Source organism: Ciconia boyciana, chromosome 3 (assembly GCF_034638445.1).
Source record: "Ciconia boyciana chromosome 3, ASM3463844v1, whole genome shotgun sequence".
NCBI lineage: Eukaryota > Metazoa > Chordata > Aves > Ciconiiformes > Ciconiidae > Ciconia > Ciconia boyciana.
The window spans coordinates 105,255,301-105,271,779 of NC_132936.1; the positions used below are offsets into that span (position 1 = coordinate 105,255,301).

General features: G+C 41.0%; 1 protein-coding gene across 14 annotated transcripts in view; it reads right to left on the reverse strand.

Annotated features, from left to right (window-relative positions):
- Positions 1–5,890: 5,890 nt before the first annotated feature.
- ESRRG (estrogen related receptor gamma) overlaps positions 5,891–16,479 on the reverse strand; it is a 392,081-nt gene continuing 381,492 nt past the window's right edge. For all 14 annotated transcript variants that reach the window (XM_072856952.1, XM_072856949.1, XM_072856950.1 and 11 more), the window contains one exon: positions 5,891–9,566. In XM_072856952.1, coding sequence (XP_072713053.1) covers positions 9,322–9,566 — 245 coding nt within the window. In that variant the 3' untranslated portion in view covers positions 5,891–9,321. The remainder of the gene's footprint in view (positions 9,567–16,479) is intronic.

The following is a 16,479-nucleotide window of genomic DNA, read 5'->3' on the forward strand; positions in this document are numbered from 1 at the left end:
CCTACAGAGAGGAGGAGCCTGGAGGGGAGGAAGGAGAGGTGAAAAGGCTGGGTGGGGGGAGGATTTTCTTTCTTACCACTTCGTTTGTGATCATGGAAAACTGCTGTACGATTATGCTAAGGTTTCATGGCAGAGTGGGAATAACCTGCCGCAAATTAACTGAGGTGGAAACCACGGGCACGATCTGGGATTCAACCCCTGCTTGAGGAGGTTATTCTGTATCTGCAACTAAGCTGTACGGCTCAGCCTCGATGGGCTGTAGACATCTGATTCATTAAGAAGTTTTTGTTACATGGGAAAGGACAAAATATTCGGTGAAGGTTCAGCTGTGGGTAAGGAGAGAGACCTGTGTACCCGGCAAGTCCGTGGGGCAGTAAGCTTGCAGGCGCTAGGGAAGGCTGAAGCACTTCTGTGTGAGAATAGAGGGATGCTTGCTGGGATTCAGACCCAGGTATTATTTTTTTAATTTAAATCGGGATATCAGTGAAGAAGGAAACTGCTGAGGATGTTATGGAGTTTTTCCATTCAGTACCATCGAGGAGCCCTATAGACCCCAAGTTAAGCCCAAGTTAGCAAGTAATACTGGCACTTCTGCGACTCCTTCACAGCCTGGTATGAGAATTGTGCCCTTATTGACTTCCTCTTACTGCCAGTCCCTCACCTTGTGGACATTCCCAATGAAGCTGTGAAATTAGATAGAGCATGGTAGATTGAACTGGAGAGCGTTAGGAGTGCGATTCGTAAAGCACTTGCGAGTTTAAAATATTTTTTCCTTTTAACCCCTTTCACTCGCCATTTACCCTCTAACTCTCTGTCTAAAAAGCGTGCTGAGGGGCTACCGCAGCCGGTCCCCCGGCGCCCAGCCAGGCAAACGTCCGCAGTTTGCAAACCTTGCCTGTGTTGCCTGCGAGGAGAGCCTGTAGAGCCAGCCATCCTCAACCACGCCGGCTCAGGGCTTTGGCCGCAGCGGCCCCCGCTCTCTGCCGGTCAGACCACGGCTGGTGTGAGTGGCTGGCAGCCTGTGCAAGGGGCTGGGCAGTGCAGGCGCAGGGGGATCACTGGAGGGGAAGTGTCCCCGGCAGTCCTCCCCTCCCCTGCAAATGTCCCTCCCTCTTCGGGAGTGTGGTAGCTCCTCCAAGAGATGTCTGACATTTTGATGTGGGGCAGATAACCTGCCCTCGCCCCCTTAGCTTACAGGTATCACCTTGCCCACGCCGAGATGCTTGCCCTGCACTAGTCACGTGCCTCCCCGGGCAAAGCATCTTTCAGCAAAGCAGGGTACGAAAATCACCCAGTCTTGAGATGGAGCAGCTTTTCACTGGTGCGAGCACTAAGGAAACAGGGAAAAAGGCAAACTGCAAGCGGACAACCAGGCCCCGTGAATGAGAAACGCAGGGTTACAGCCTGTGTTTAGCAAGACAGAGAGGGGAAGCCGCAGCGCATCGTCTGCCCCCCTCCTGGCTCTCAGTGCTGCATTGAACAAGGCCGTCACGGCACTGCCCGGCAGCTCGTTGGTCCACGGGATCAGCTGCTCGGCAGCGGGCAGCAACGGTGGCATCGGCTGACGAGCGAGGAGAGGCCACGAGGCAGTACAGAAGTCGAGGATTTGTGTTAAGGCTTCGGGACTGTCTTAAATCTCCGACATCTGCCAATTTAAGTACAGCTGAATCGCTGGATAATTCTGCTGGTGGCGCTCCTGGGAACACCCAGCCCGAGCAGAACAATTTTGAAGGAAATTACATGAGCTGGGATTTAGTGTTGTCTCTTTAGCTTGTGGAAGAGATAATCTGGCCCATTTAATGTGGAACAAAATTTGCTCTGTTTCACAGGCGTAAGGAGATAGTTTTGCCTTGAGAAAGCAGCAGTAAATGACTGAAGTCCTGCTGTCACTCATTCGCTGAGCTGCTGTAATATGGAGCGGCACGGGCTGTTTTCTTGGGCCGCTTTCTGCATCTAAGTAACGCTCTTCATAAAGAACACCACTTAGTCTTATGACAAAGTTCCTCTAGTGTGACACAGAAGAGCATTGACATCATTCTTGAAGGCTGGAGAATTTATGGCGCAGTTAATTATTAATTTGGCTGGCATCTGTAAAGTAGAAGGGAGTTCTTGTGCTTTTAGGCCATGCTCTCAGTGTGTAAATCTCTTGTACGGCTGCCATAATAATATTCCTGCAGCTATGTTGTCACCTATTGTAATTTTTCTGCTAATAAGAAAATTTAAACTAACCAGGAATCCTAAATTTGGAGACTAGTTGTTTATTTCAAATATACTCTAGAGAAATAATAATGCAGTTCTGCTCTGAATTTAATTTAAACAGGAACAGGCAAAACAAATCTCTGCGGAGGGCATTTGACAATAATAAAATATTTCTCCCAGCGGGTGAGCTGGTAGCAATTGTATTGTTGCCATCAAAGCTCACGTTTCAGCAGGTCATTACCATCATAACAAGCCCTTGGACCAACTGGCATGGACATGCAACATTGAGCTCCTGATGGGCACATTATTTCAGACCTTTAACTTCATGGAGAACAAGACAAATACTCCTGGGAACGGAGGATTATATTTTGAAATTCCTTTCTTTTCCGTTCTGCTTAATAATAAGAGCCTGCGTGTAATCAATCTACCGCCACTTGCTTTTTTATATTAACGGAGATTGTAAGGAACTAGGCTTGGGAATCCGAACACTAAGAAAGAGCGGCCCTTAATCTTAACAAAATACTAACGATTAGCATGGCCGGGCTGTGGCAACGCAAACACTTTTGAACACTTGTGAATAAAAATGTTAAAAGCCAAGAAATGCACCCATATTCTTTTCTATACTTTTTTTAACCTTCTGTAATAGCAACCACAAGGAGGAAGTTTATGATCTATATATTGGAGACAACCTATACACAGAGACTCAGCATCTTATCAGACAGGGAAAACACACTCCTTGTGAGGCAGCTACAGCAGGCAGGCTGGATAACGAAGGATATAGTAATTAGCAAAGTGCCATGTGAAATCAGAGACCTACATTACACAAGAGAGATGAAATGCAAAGTAAAGGAAAGGTGCAAGTGAAAAAAGCTGTTAAGGAAAATAAACAAAGGCTGTAGAAAAAAATTCAGAAAACAGATGGAAGCTGTCCCGTTCTTGAGTTTAGTGCAGGAGCCAGGACAGGTAATGTTCAAAAAAAACCAAAAAAACAAAAAACCAGAGATGTTTTCTGCTGCCAAAGCCTGTACACAAAAAATCTCAGGTGTTTTTGTGCTTAGGGGTGGTTTTTTTCCAGTAGGGTATTACCAGGTGATGCTGCAGGAGGACACTGAAAGATGCACAGCATGGGGGCTTGTCCTACTAAGGACAATATTTCCCTCCCTGGTAGCTTTCAGAATCCATCTTTTGGTTTGGTTTTGGTGGTTTGGGGTTTGTTTTTTTTACATATTTAACCTCTATGAGTATTTCAGCAGCACTGGCATTGTGCATTAGGAAGCACACATACCTGCATGTGTAATAGCACTGAGTGGTGCATGATTTCCATGGCATTTCTTTCTCTAAGAAAGGATCAGCTGGAGGGACCACACCAGACTACTTTCATTGGTGTTTGCCAGACCTTTTCACACTGTGAACTCACAAGGTCAAAAAAACCCGCCAACCAAACAAAAAGCCCAAACGACATCGAGTTAGACGATTGCTTGGATGCAAAGCTCCAAAGAACACTCGGAGCCCGTCAGAAACCCCACGCCATTCAGTAGCCAGCTCAGCAAGCGGCGCATTTTCCTTTTGCATCAATACTGACGGCATCGGCCAGCTTGCGAGCGGGCACGGGTGCCAGCGTAACAGCGTGGGAGGAGCGGAGCGCTCCACGGCCAGGCTGGCGCGGTGGCAGGGGTAGAGGGCTGTCAAACAAGCACCTACGGTGGCAAAACCACGCTCTTACACTGGGATGGCTTCTTTTACTGGGGGGGGGAGCAAGGGAGGGGAAGGGCGATGACATCTAGTTTTGCTGAGCTAAGCCAAATCCACGACGAGAAGACTCTGCCAGTTTGCTGATCGTATTTGAGCGAAGCGGTGTTGCTGCAGCCACAAGGTTGGGGCTGCAGCAGTTGCGAGCTGTAGCGGGATGTGTTGGGCGAGCTATGAATGCCAGCACCCAAGCCCTTTTTTAATTTTCTTTAAAGATTTAGTAGCTATTTTCATAGTTTAGAGGTTTGTGTTCCGAGCCAAATTCCCCACAGATATCTACTGAAACATTTCTGCCTACCAAAATGTTTCCAATGGATTTCTGCGCCCGTCCTGGCTTTACCGCAGAGACAGTGTAGGGAGAAGACAGAAAGAAAAAACCGAAAACAACTCTGCAGAGCTGGGCCCCTAGAAGTGGCTTCATCTCAGGGTTCCCTGTATTTTCTCTTCTGGGATGTGAAATTTGTGCTTGTATGGTGCTTCGTGATCCTCTCATGAAAAATGGTACAGAAATATGAATTACCATTTTTTAATTGTATGTGAAAACTTTAACCAATGATTAGAGCCAGTCACATGTTGAGGAAGACTAGGAGTACCGCTGCTTACATTTTTTTTTTCCCCTTCGTGTGTGAAAATTTGTAACACTACTTTTTTCACTTTTAAGCTATGGTGCAGCATTACGCTTTCCTTTGAAGAGATCCCTTGCAATAATTCAAAACCAGAACACTAAAGAGGGGAGTGAAAGTAGTTCTGTGCACGCGTCTGTACGCGTGTATGTACGTATGCCTGCATGCACAGCAGCGTCAACGCTAAAAACCAGTTTTGACCTCTTTGGAAGAGTCCATGCAGGGTTCCCCTTTCTATTGTGCTGCTGCTCCTTCTATTCCCCCCCCCCCCCCCCCCCCATTTCCTAGGACAGTTAAAATACAGAAGGCCCTGCCCTGGTAGCAGGGAAGAGGTGCCCCCCGTTTAAGGCACATTGCTACTGAAAGAGTGCAAGGCACAAAAAGCCCCCGGTAGCTTGGCTGAAACAATTCCCATCCCCGAGCATCATCGTTCTGTTCAGCAGCCTTTGTGCCATCAGCCAGCATCTCCAGAGAACGGCCAGCAGCGAAGGTGAGAAATATGTTGGCAACCACAAGGACAAAATACTATCGAGATAGGCTAAAAAGCAAGAAAAGCACACATTAGCACTTCTGTGACGGTTCCAGAAGGGTCCACAGGAAAGAGGGGCTGACCCCGCGCGAGGGGGCTGCGGCCCTTCCGAGGTACAAGGCTGAGAGGCCACTGACTGCCAGTTTGCAACCGTGCCGTTGTTTAACCCCCCTGGATCTTGACGGCTGATCAGTGCTCTTCATTAACACCAATCTATAGTATTGCTCCGGTGGCTATTTACTTCCATTCAGAAAAGCTGGATCAAATAATACAGATTTTTGAATTTTTTTTTACCCAGAACACATAAAAGGAGTCTCCTGCAGTAGGAAATGAATGATAGACTCGGTTGTTGATGGAGAAAGCAAGTAAGTACTTCTAGATGATATTAATGTGATCTTAAAATAGTGGGAAAGTTTTCTTTTATGACATTGACAGAGAGGCAATGATTTTGAGTAATGCAGGTTGATGTGAAGATGCTTTAAGATTAAATAAGTGCTATATAAAGGCCTGCCAGCCTGAATTCTAATGTGCTATGAGACATTTTGCATATTTAAGAGTATGCAAAATGTCTTGTACCACACTGGAATTCATTCTGACAAGGCTTTATATAGCATTTATTTACGCTCATGTTGTACTTTAAGGGAGAAGTGATAACGCTGGCTCCTCTTTGAATGGAAGTAACAAAAGGTAATGCTAATTGCTCCGTTTCCTTCTCTGAAAAAGAAAATAAAACCAAAAAACCCCCACAACACAAAAAATAAAATAAAAGCAATCAAAAGTGGAAGCTTGTTTAATATTGCTCTACCATCATCCTGAAAGGCATAATAATTTGAGTTACACATCTGAACTGATTGGAGTTACAGAATCATATCTCCTTTTTGCATTTAACAATATATACAATATAAAATAAATACATTTACACAAATGGACATTGGTTGGAGCACACGGTATGATACACATCACAAAAATATACAGTTGATTGCTATACAGATGTGAAGCCCATCTACAGCTATAGACATGTTTGTTTTTATTTGTTGTTTTGTTTCGGTTTTTAACTACTGGCTATTATGCAACTCCTGGATTATTATAAGCAGTTTAATTTTTTTTGTCCTTTTGCGATCTTTGCACGATAAGACTGCCATAAAATGTTTTCCTAGGCAGGTAAACAGAGACGCTTAAATAATTAAAATACAATCACCAACACCCATTTTCTCTTCTATAAGAAAAATAGCAGTTTTAATTTTTTATATCTTTTTATGTTATCATTTAAATGCAAAATAGTGGAATAAATACAACAATCTGATCTGATTGAAACAAATGTGTAACTTCTGGGAGTTACACAATCATATTGCTTTAAATAAGAAAAAATTAAAAAATGAAGCAAAAATAGAAATTAAATCGTTATGGCTAAAACATACACCCTTTGAAATTTTCCCAACACTTCACATTAAGTAAGTGGTCTTGAAAGAACTCTTCTCCAGCAAGGTTTAAGATGAACAACATTATAAAGCCCGTGCAGTTCTTTTAGCTATGTTTCAGGTTAATGCTTTTACAGTCTTGAGATACTTGTTCTTTTGCAGCTCCAAAAAATTACGGAAAATGAAAACTAAAGTTTGCACCGTGTGCCTTTAACACATCTCCATTTTTTGTGTGTTTTTGTATACTTCTAGTCGATTGGCTTTTGACCCTGAAGCCCAAGTTCTTTAATGTGATACAGCAAAAACAATATTTATATTATATATTTATATATATATAGTGTACTTGAACAGTAGCAACTTAAACCCTGCACAAACTTTCTGGAAAATAAACTTTTTTTTGCACTCTTACATATATAAATAATCTTATAGAATCAGCACCTTTTTCCCAGGAGTTGTATTTTTTTTTGACATTTTTCAAAGGGATGTGCCAATTTCTGAACTCCTATCACAGCTATAAATTTCAAGTTATTGACCATCTGAATGAATTGCTAATGATGATTTACCTAGAATCACACTACAGTCACTTCTCTACTGAGAAAACACAATCTACAATATAGTCCCATATAGCTAATGATAGATACACAGTTTTTTTCCTAGCACGAGGCCGATGGAGCATCAGCCCATTGTTATTTTGTTTAAAGCACACAACGTAGCAATAGTTTTGGAAACTTGTCCGCACCAAAAAAGTTTTGCAACAACACAGAGCGAGTTAATAACAACATCTGAGAGATGATTGAATAAAAGCTATATTTACAGCGTTTAAAAATTAGACTTATCTATAATCTTGAAATATTCAAAGTTTTATTTCTAAGCTATACATTGGTATTCTATAATAAACTGTTACAGAAATTATCCCTTGTTTTGAAAATATTATGATTTCAGTGTGTATCTGTTCATAACGAGTATTTGTTTGGAGTTTCGATCTCTTAATTATTACTAGGAAGAACCTTATTACCGGTAAGGAATAGAATATACTACTGTAATCTCCTGAGGAATTGTACATCCAATATTGTCTCTAATTCTACCCTGTGTCTATAAGCACACACCACAAGAATCCAAACACCACAAGAAGAACAAGACAACAGTCTTTGAATGCAACATAAAAATTCAGAAAAGCACAGCAAACATGAAACATTGAAAAGCTGAACTACATTTCTTTTGTTTGTTAGGATTACAATTTTAATTACATCTGTGTACATAGAATAAGGATGTTCACATAGTACAGGGAGCAGCTACTAACACTGGTACATTGGTATAGCATTTGATGGAGGTTACTGTTTGTTGGTTATTTAGCGACTGTAGTTTTCTGGGGGCATCTAATCGGTTTATACATTAGATTACACCTCGTAACAGTCTTGAAACTGACTGACTTTCATGCTGTGACAATACTGGTTGAAAAGCACATATACTGGTTTAGCTACTTGTTAAAGATTGCCATTTACAAAATAAAATCTAAATCAATAAATAAGGTACAGAAGTGTTAAATTCTTCAATTTGGTCAGAAGTCTACTACTCTGATTTCTTAATTTTGCAAACGTCGGCATTTGCCTTATTGCCTCTAAGCTACTATCGGTTCATAGGGGTTTTCTGCGTGTGAGGTTATAATTTTGCAAACAGGCAGTATCTCATTCATTTGCAACTGAAGCAGTTAGAAATCACGTAGCAACTATACCTTTGTACAGTCGCTGTCTCCTAACACCGTTACGGATTGGTATTTGACATGGAGTATTTATATGTTAGACTACTCGGATATACTGTAGGTGTAATCTAATCCTTTGAGTCAGTGAACATTTAGTTATAAACTGGAGCTCATGTTAAGAAACTGGATGTTTTGGACCAGACTGGCACACAACATAAATTGCATCCGTGATAATATGCACCTTCCCTTCAACTATTGCTTTAGTAAGATAAATTCCCACATTAATAAATGGCTGAAAACTGGTAAAGCTGGTACAAAAAAATCTCCGTTAGTAAGAAGAAACAAAACATTTAAAAAAATCTTCCTTCAGGATTCATTTGTCCTTCATTATTGTTCATCATTGTTCAAGCCAGCACAAAAATGCAGTATTTCTTTCTCTTTAGTATTGCATGAATGAATAAAGCTTAAACTATTCCCTGAAAAAGTTACATTGTAGCTAACCTAAGAAATATCTGGAAGACTTGAAAAAACAATTAAGGAATCAAATGGCTGTAACTGATCTAGATGGAAAATGCAATGATAAGAAGCAGCCGATGCATCGTCGCTTAGTCGTCTAATTAGAGACTGCTCCTATGAAATCTAATACTGCATTCAGTCAGTTCATCGTGTTGTACTGTACTGCTAGGTACGGTGGTTCTCTCTTTGATTCCTTTGTCATTGGGGACATTATGGTTCATAATAAGTTCACTGGCATCCATATTATGGATTTCCATCCTTTGGCAGGCCTGGCTTCCATCTCTCTTCAATTAGAGACCTCTTTAGAAAGTTCAGCAGCAAAGAAAAAAGAGAAAAGGAAAAAGGAAAGGAAAGAACAGAAAGGAAAAGAGAGAAAAGGAAAAGGAAAAGAAAAACTGCATCAGAAAGACACAGAAGAAAAAGTTGAAAGCTGCTTCACAGTCTTGCTGCTAAATATCAGTGCAGTCATTTTTTCCTTAATTAAACACTAAGTTTCTTTGCCATTATTATCCTGTTTATTTTCCCTTTTTTTTTTTTTTTTTTTTTTTTTTTAAAACGTGCATGATGGGGAAGCCCATGATGCTTTAGTCAGACCTTGGCCTCCAGCATTTCCAAAAAAAGTTTGTGCATGGGGACTTTGCCTTCCAGTTTGATGTTGTAGAAATGCTGCACAGCCTTGGTGGAGGTTTGCCTCAGAAGCGGGAGAGTCATCAACATCTTGCCTGCGCGACGTGGGTCTTCCATGTGCTGCCCGGCCTCATAATCCTGCAGAGCCTCGTGTAAGACGTCCTGAAGTTTCTGCACTGCCTCAACATCCTCTATGTGCATTGAGTCTGCAAAACAAAGGAGCAAAAGGAGGTTTCAGTTTGGTGTGCCTAAAGTCAGATAACGCTATGGCTGTACAACACTTTCACTGGTTCTGTCCATCCTCCTTCACAAAGAAGGAAGATAATTACCCACTAATTTCTGTATTGACCTTCAGGAAAACATCTGGAACTGCTGTGGAACTACAAATGTATAATTAACTCTCCTGTAAATAATCCTTCTCCTCGTCCTCCTCAAACAAGTAAAACCCGTCACCCTCGCTGCTCCAGAAACCATCTCTTACAGTTACTGCTTTGAAGAAACGATAGCACCAAAGGGCTGTATGAATTGAGGGCTGCGTTTTATCAGGGAAGCAAGAATGACTGCCCTACTATGGAAAAGCTCGGCAAAATTCTGCGTCAGGCTCCAAGGCTGTGGAGTTGGAAGCCATGGTCGTTACCCACTACCCCAAGTGATGCTAATCGCGGGATTAGGACCACTGCACTGACACAAGGGAAAAGCAGGTTTGATGTGATTTCCTGATAGGTTTACTAAATTTTTTTCTCCCTCAGGCACATTCAGACTGACGGGCAACACTTCGTATGTTCCTGAACAGCTTTTGTTCTGTGAAGCTAACATCTCCTACAAGGTGTAATCCTTCTCTCCCGCCCACTCAGAGGGGGGTTTATCTTGTTATTGTTGGGGTTTTGCATTTTTTCTAAATCACTCAAAGCAAGCACCTCGCCCTGTACCTTTCCAGGTGAGATGTTTTGGTGGTGTAAGTATTGAGTGACAAGCCTAGACGCAGCGCACACCAAGAACTAAACTAAACTGCTACATGACCCGGAAAGATTAAAGCAATGGAAGTGTGAAATAAAAAAGAAAAGATCTAACTGAAATAACTGTAAAACCCTCAACAGCATAGATACAGAAAGGGAAGATGTCCCTGAGAATGCGCAGTTACTGGACCATGCTGAGATGACTTCGGACAAGCAGCCCTAATTCTCTGACTTTTATGTAGTCATAAATGCCAAAAAAACCCTGATGTGGTCGAAAGTAAGGTGAATGCAAGTAAGGAAGAACAATCATAGGTGAAAGAGGCCACCAACCAGCCCCTATCAGCTACCAAAATCTGGATGGTCGACAGACTTACAGAGCCAATAAAACACCATATGAAAATATAACTGCTGCAAGGGGTTCAAGTCCTAGGGATAGGCTACGCTGTGCAAGCTTAGCGCAGGGTGAAACTGGGACATGGCATTATTAAAGTATATCCTTGAAAACTCTGGTTAGTACAACGCTGCTTTCCATCTTAATTTTTGGTTTTGGAATAAAGCTCCTGTTGCCAGGCAGAATAATGACTGAGGAGTTGGATGGTGAAGAACCCACTTCCATCATCGTTTCCAAGCCCTGTAGTAAGCAGCCTGATGCCCTGGATCCGTATTTTGACAGAGCCTCATGTTTTACCCTGTTGATAACAGCAACATCAAATTTTGCACGTGCTTCAAATATCTGAATTACATTCAGAGAATTAAGATGCACCTAAGATTCATTCCCTAAAAGCTGACGTGCAACTATTTCCTCAGATAATTAGGCCAGATAGTAAATACCTCTCTCTTTTCAAACACAAACATGTAAACCAAAACACAAACCAGTAAGTAACAGGTTAACAAAAATGTTCCAGCTTCTATTGTCAAAACAAATGTGCAAATTGAAAAGAAAAAAAAATAAAAGTTACAGCTCCCGCTCTAAAACAGACACTTAATTATATACAAGTTTGGATCATTTAGCACGTTTTATTGATTCTGATGACAGTTTATCTGTTAATTACACATAATGGAGTCCTATGGGAATTTTACGTGTTTAATAATTCTGAGTCTTAGCGAATACATGCTCTAAGAAGCATGCAGTTAAGACATACGCTGCCGCGATGTGATACTGCACATCAAGGTGCACAGCGCTGAAAGCAGAGAAACGCAAAAATATCTCTCTTAGGGAAAAAGAAAGCTACAACATTTTTAAAAAGATGACAGGGAAATATTACCTCTAGCAAAATTTAGTTCTAATTAACATGAGACCATTCCCCAAATCCATACATTTTTGATAGTTTTCTAGTACAGCAATTCTATTAAATAATTCTGTGTCAATAAGAGAAAATCCCTGAATTCTGTGTCCTACAAACAGATGTCATCGATACAGACATGCTAACACACACATACAAACGTGACTGATGTCTTAAGCATAGTGTCCAACCACCGGCCTTAATTTGGAATGCAAACTCCAAACAAATTGCCATCTTTACCCCCGACTCTTTAGCAAGTCCTTGGATATTCACTGTTGTTCTATAGAACACACGATGTGCTACTCCAAATAATTTTTCTATAAACCATGCACAGTTTGTGCAGAAATTACACATCTTTTCCTCCTCTCCCCAGACCCACAGTGCCAGGGCCAGATTTGCTGGGGAACCAGATAGGAGCACTTTAGCAGCAACAAAATGCTTGGCGAGTCAAAGTCTCACCAAGTTCTTGTGAATTTTTTTTTACACCACACTGCATAAAGAGACAGGACTTTCTGGAGAACCTGACTATAAATGTTTAGTTTTTAACACTCTACCAAACCGGTCGGATTGGGTCTTCCCAGAATCAGCATTTGCAACTGCGACCATGTTTGAATTTGGAAATACATGGACGGAGTCCGGACTAATGTATTTTTTGCACAGAGATGAAACTTGCCTGAGATCTTTAGCTCTGCAGTTTGGATAGCAATTTGGCCTTCAGCGTTAGGAACATACATGCTCTACATATTTCTTACACAGAAACTGAGTGAGGATGGACAAGAGGAAGAGAACACCCCTAGAAAACGCAAGAACGGAAGGTGAATCAAAACCTGCCCTCTGATACAACTATTACACTCCATGCTCTCAAACTCTTCCACTGTGTGGACATCTTTAAAAAAGGGATCTCATCCTTACCTCGCAGGGGTGATTGTATACCATCCCTCCGGTAAACAGAGCAATTGCTTACATGGAAAAGTAATAGTAGGAAAGCATTTAATGCATTTGTTGCTGTCTTTGAAATCCATTTAGCAGCTGGGAAGAACGTGACCAGCCAGCTCTCCACTGGCCTGATGCAAGCACTCTGCTGCCCAACAGTGGTTCATGGAGCAGAGTTGAGGAAGCTGTGCCTTGGGAAACAGATTTTGTCACAGGAAATGAGGTAAGAAAAAATAGGAGAGAGAGGGGCAGATTTGAAAATGATTTGATCAAATTACTATGATAATTTAACTTCCCATTTACAGAAAAGATTCAAACTCATTTCAGCTTTACCCATTCTAGGGTCTGCTAATGTTTAAATGCAAACTCACTAAATCTGTGCTATTTAATTAGACCATGATTCAGCTCGCAGATTGCTCAGGAAAATATTAATCTCTACAAGGATCCTTCTTCAACTTTTAGCCTTGCAGTTTGGAACTTCCACTTTATTCCTGATATTAAACGAATGTAGATCTTAATCCCTCAGGCGTAAGCCTTTGAAAATAAGGAAAATGGTTGAAAACGCTGAACTAGCCAAGGGGAAAAGAGGAGGAAAAATAAGAGAAAAGAGAAATCTTTTCAGTAACTACAGACTGGCAGATGTAGAAGTGAATTCAGAGCAGGTTAACTTGTTGCTGATACACCCAATCCTCACCAGTAAGAGAGGGCAATGTCAACAAGAACCACTATAATTTAAGGAAACGTAGAGTCTGTGTGACAATCCAGAAACAAAGAAATAATTCCACAGATAATATGAAATTGAATTATAAGTTAGGTACAAAGATTTTGAATGTTCTTCCTATACCAAGAAAAACCCTAGAAATTATACTTTTTTTTTTTTTTTAAGTGGCTTTGTAGACAGTCTGGATAATTTACAATTACGTCCTACACAGCTAATATCCAGAGGAAACCTATACCCAGATGTAATACTCTTAAAACTCAGTGCCTATATAAAGAATGAAATTTGAAAGCAATCAGGATTTGATCTTAAAAGCCCTGCAAAAAAAGGATCCCGGGCTGGTGAAACTGAAGACCTCAACAGACAAACACAAGACTTGTTGATACGATGCACTGCTGAGAACATGGGATTTCAGTCTAGAAGGGGAAAAAGTTGTTACTGATCAGTGCTGCAAAGGGAGAGAGTGAGATCAATAAATGAGGACATCAACTCATTGAGCTCTACTTTGAGAATCTCGTTCTATTCTTGCAAACGCTTTCTTTCACCATCACAGGATGGGAAAATAGAATTGTACCTCATCTGATCAGCCGATTAATTGTATCCTTGTGCAGAAATGGGAGACAACTTGAGTTCTCATCCAAGAAAAACACCACAAGATCCAGATAGAAATTCAGATTACAATCTACCTCGTTTAAAATTCAAGCTTCATCTCAAATGCAGCAAACAAACATCCAGCCACCCAGGAATTATTTAGAACACACCCCAAAGGGTGACAACTAGCTAAAGATTGGAAAGCACCTGAACTGCGGACAAGGAGACCTCTCAAAATACTGCTCTGAGGAAAGTTAAAGGCTCATATGTATGTATTTTGTACATAACATCACTAAGAAGCAGTAGAAACCCAGGGGTCTCAAATGAAGTATTTCTTCATGTCAGAAAATTCAGGCAGCATAAAGGAAGAAATTATTATAGTGAATCAAGCAGCAGGGAGCATGCAGCAGCGAACACACACATTAAGATGCCGATAAAGCACATCAGAGAGGCAAATATCAACAAGTACTTGAAAGACAGCAATCGCTGTGACGTTTGTGATTCCCTATAGCTGAGCAGTTCACAAACCCAAACCCAATAAATAAGTTTAGAAAGTTGTAGGATCCTGGAAGAACTGGATGGGATGAAGAGTAAGAACAGCAGGCAAAACTGGTTTTGCTTTAGGTAAAGACAACAAAATCCTAATCTGGATTATGTCTCAAATAAAAGGAACTTATTATCTAGATTGTATTGCCAAGCCAAAAACCCCACAAAAACCGCCGCAGTGTTTACTGATGGGTGAACTGTTCTCAGAATTAGAGAACCCCTTCCTCTCCTGCCTGAAATGTATGCCAGATTTACACAGGCAAAGTTGCATTTTTGCAAAGTGCTTGCCCACACTGTGTTTCTGTGTCATTTTTATGAGAAACACAACATGGTGCCATTTTGAAAAGCATATTGCTTAAGACAGAAGCAACCCATGGAAACTGTTGATAGCAAATGAAACTAGGTTCTTGGTTCCCTCACCCAGCAACAATTCCCATCCTTTTCCAGTCTAGAACTTAAATTGCCCCAGACACTTACTTTGGTCCTCCCTGTGCAGGGTCAACAAATATACTTAACTTTGACCACCTATTTGCCTGTTTTTCCTGAACAGAACTATTTGCTGGTGTCTGCATGGTTAGGCTAAGAGAGAAGCACACAGGCAAACAGAATATTTTCCCTTGCAAAAGAGTACAGCAAAAACGATCTGACATCTGGATTATTCTATTGGAAACAGACACTTCAATCGGAATATATGTCGGAAATTAAAGAAGAATAAATTAAGAATTCCTTGTCCATAGGAGTTATAGGCAGTGGAAACCAAAAAAAGTAAAACAAAGGCTTGTATTATTGATTTTAGCGAACAAGGTCTTAGTCTGGATTGCACTGGTTTGGCCCACTTTTAAGGAGAGACATGAAAACTGAAGCCTCAAACCAGTTTTTTAAAACACAGTAGGAAATGAAGATGTAGTGAGAAAATAAATTACTTCACAGAACACGCCTATTTATTTCAGGGGCTAACTGGATTAGCAGTGAACTAAAACCACAGGCATAAGGTAAGTTAAAACATAGCAGACCACCTTTTTTTTTATTCCTGAAATGGCTTCCTTTCCGCTAGGATAGGTAGCGAGGGCAATAAATAAAGGAGTATTTCCACAATGCAGAACAAATCGCATACTATGAACTGGTTTGAGTACCTACTCAATAAGGCTCCTAAAACTCTGGAAAAGGGGGATTCGAATGATAGAGCTGGGGGGTAAGATACCAACTAAAAGAAAATGTTGAATGAATGCTTCAAAATCCTTTTTATCCACTACAAGCTATAAGTAATTGCCATAATTACCATTGAGAGCCACTAGTTTAGCGCTGTGGAAAAGCAGGGTGAATAACAGAGTATTCTCTGTTAGAGTATACTCTATATATAAGAGTATATATATATATACTCTTATATATAGAGTATATATATAGAGTATACTCTTATATATAGAGTATATACTCTTATATATAGAGTATATATAAGAGTAGCAACTGCATTGGTGACACAGTGGTTCATACCCAGAAAATGGGCCTGTCAGCACAGAGCTGGCCCTTGGCAGACGCAGCACAGCCCTCCCCTTGCAGTCCTGCCCCAGCAGTACGGAACCCGGGGCCCCGTCCTCCCGCCTGCCACGGGGCTGGCCTCACTTCTTACCCTTCGTGAGTCTCAGGCTGCTAACACGTAAATAATAGCTACCTATTTCGTAACTAAGTGAGGAATATCTCCAAGTTATTCAGTTACTAGACCAACTACCAGAAAAAGAAAAAAAATATTAAACCATTAATTAATTCTGCTACCTTCGCTTAATGATAGCATTAAGCGAATGGTAGCAGAGTTATTTATTTTCTCTCAGAATTGTGGGTGCCATCTATTTGATTACACGAGAATGGAATATGAGGAAGAAACCGTGTTCAAGCACCACAGAAACTCTGACTACTGTGGCAACTTCCTTTTCTAAAAATTTGTTTCTGTGCTGTACCACTCTCTATACAAAATGACATGAAAGAGTTAACAGACCTTGCTATTTATATTTGGCAAAATAAACATTGGTAACACACCAATAACACACAGGTGTGTATATCTATTTTATATATGCCTATTCACGATAGATACATTTTA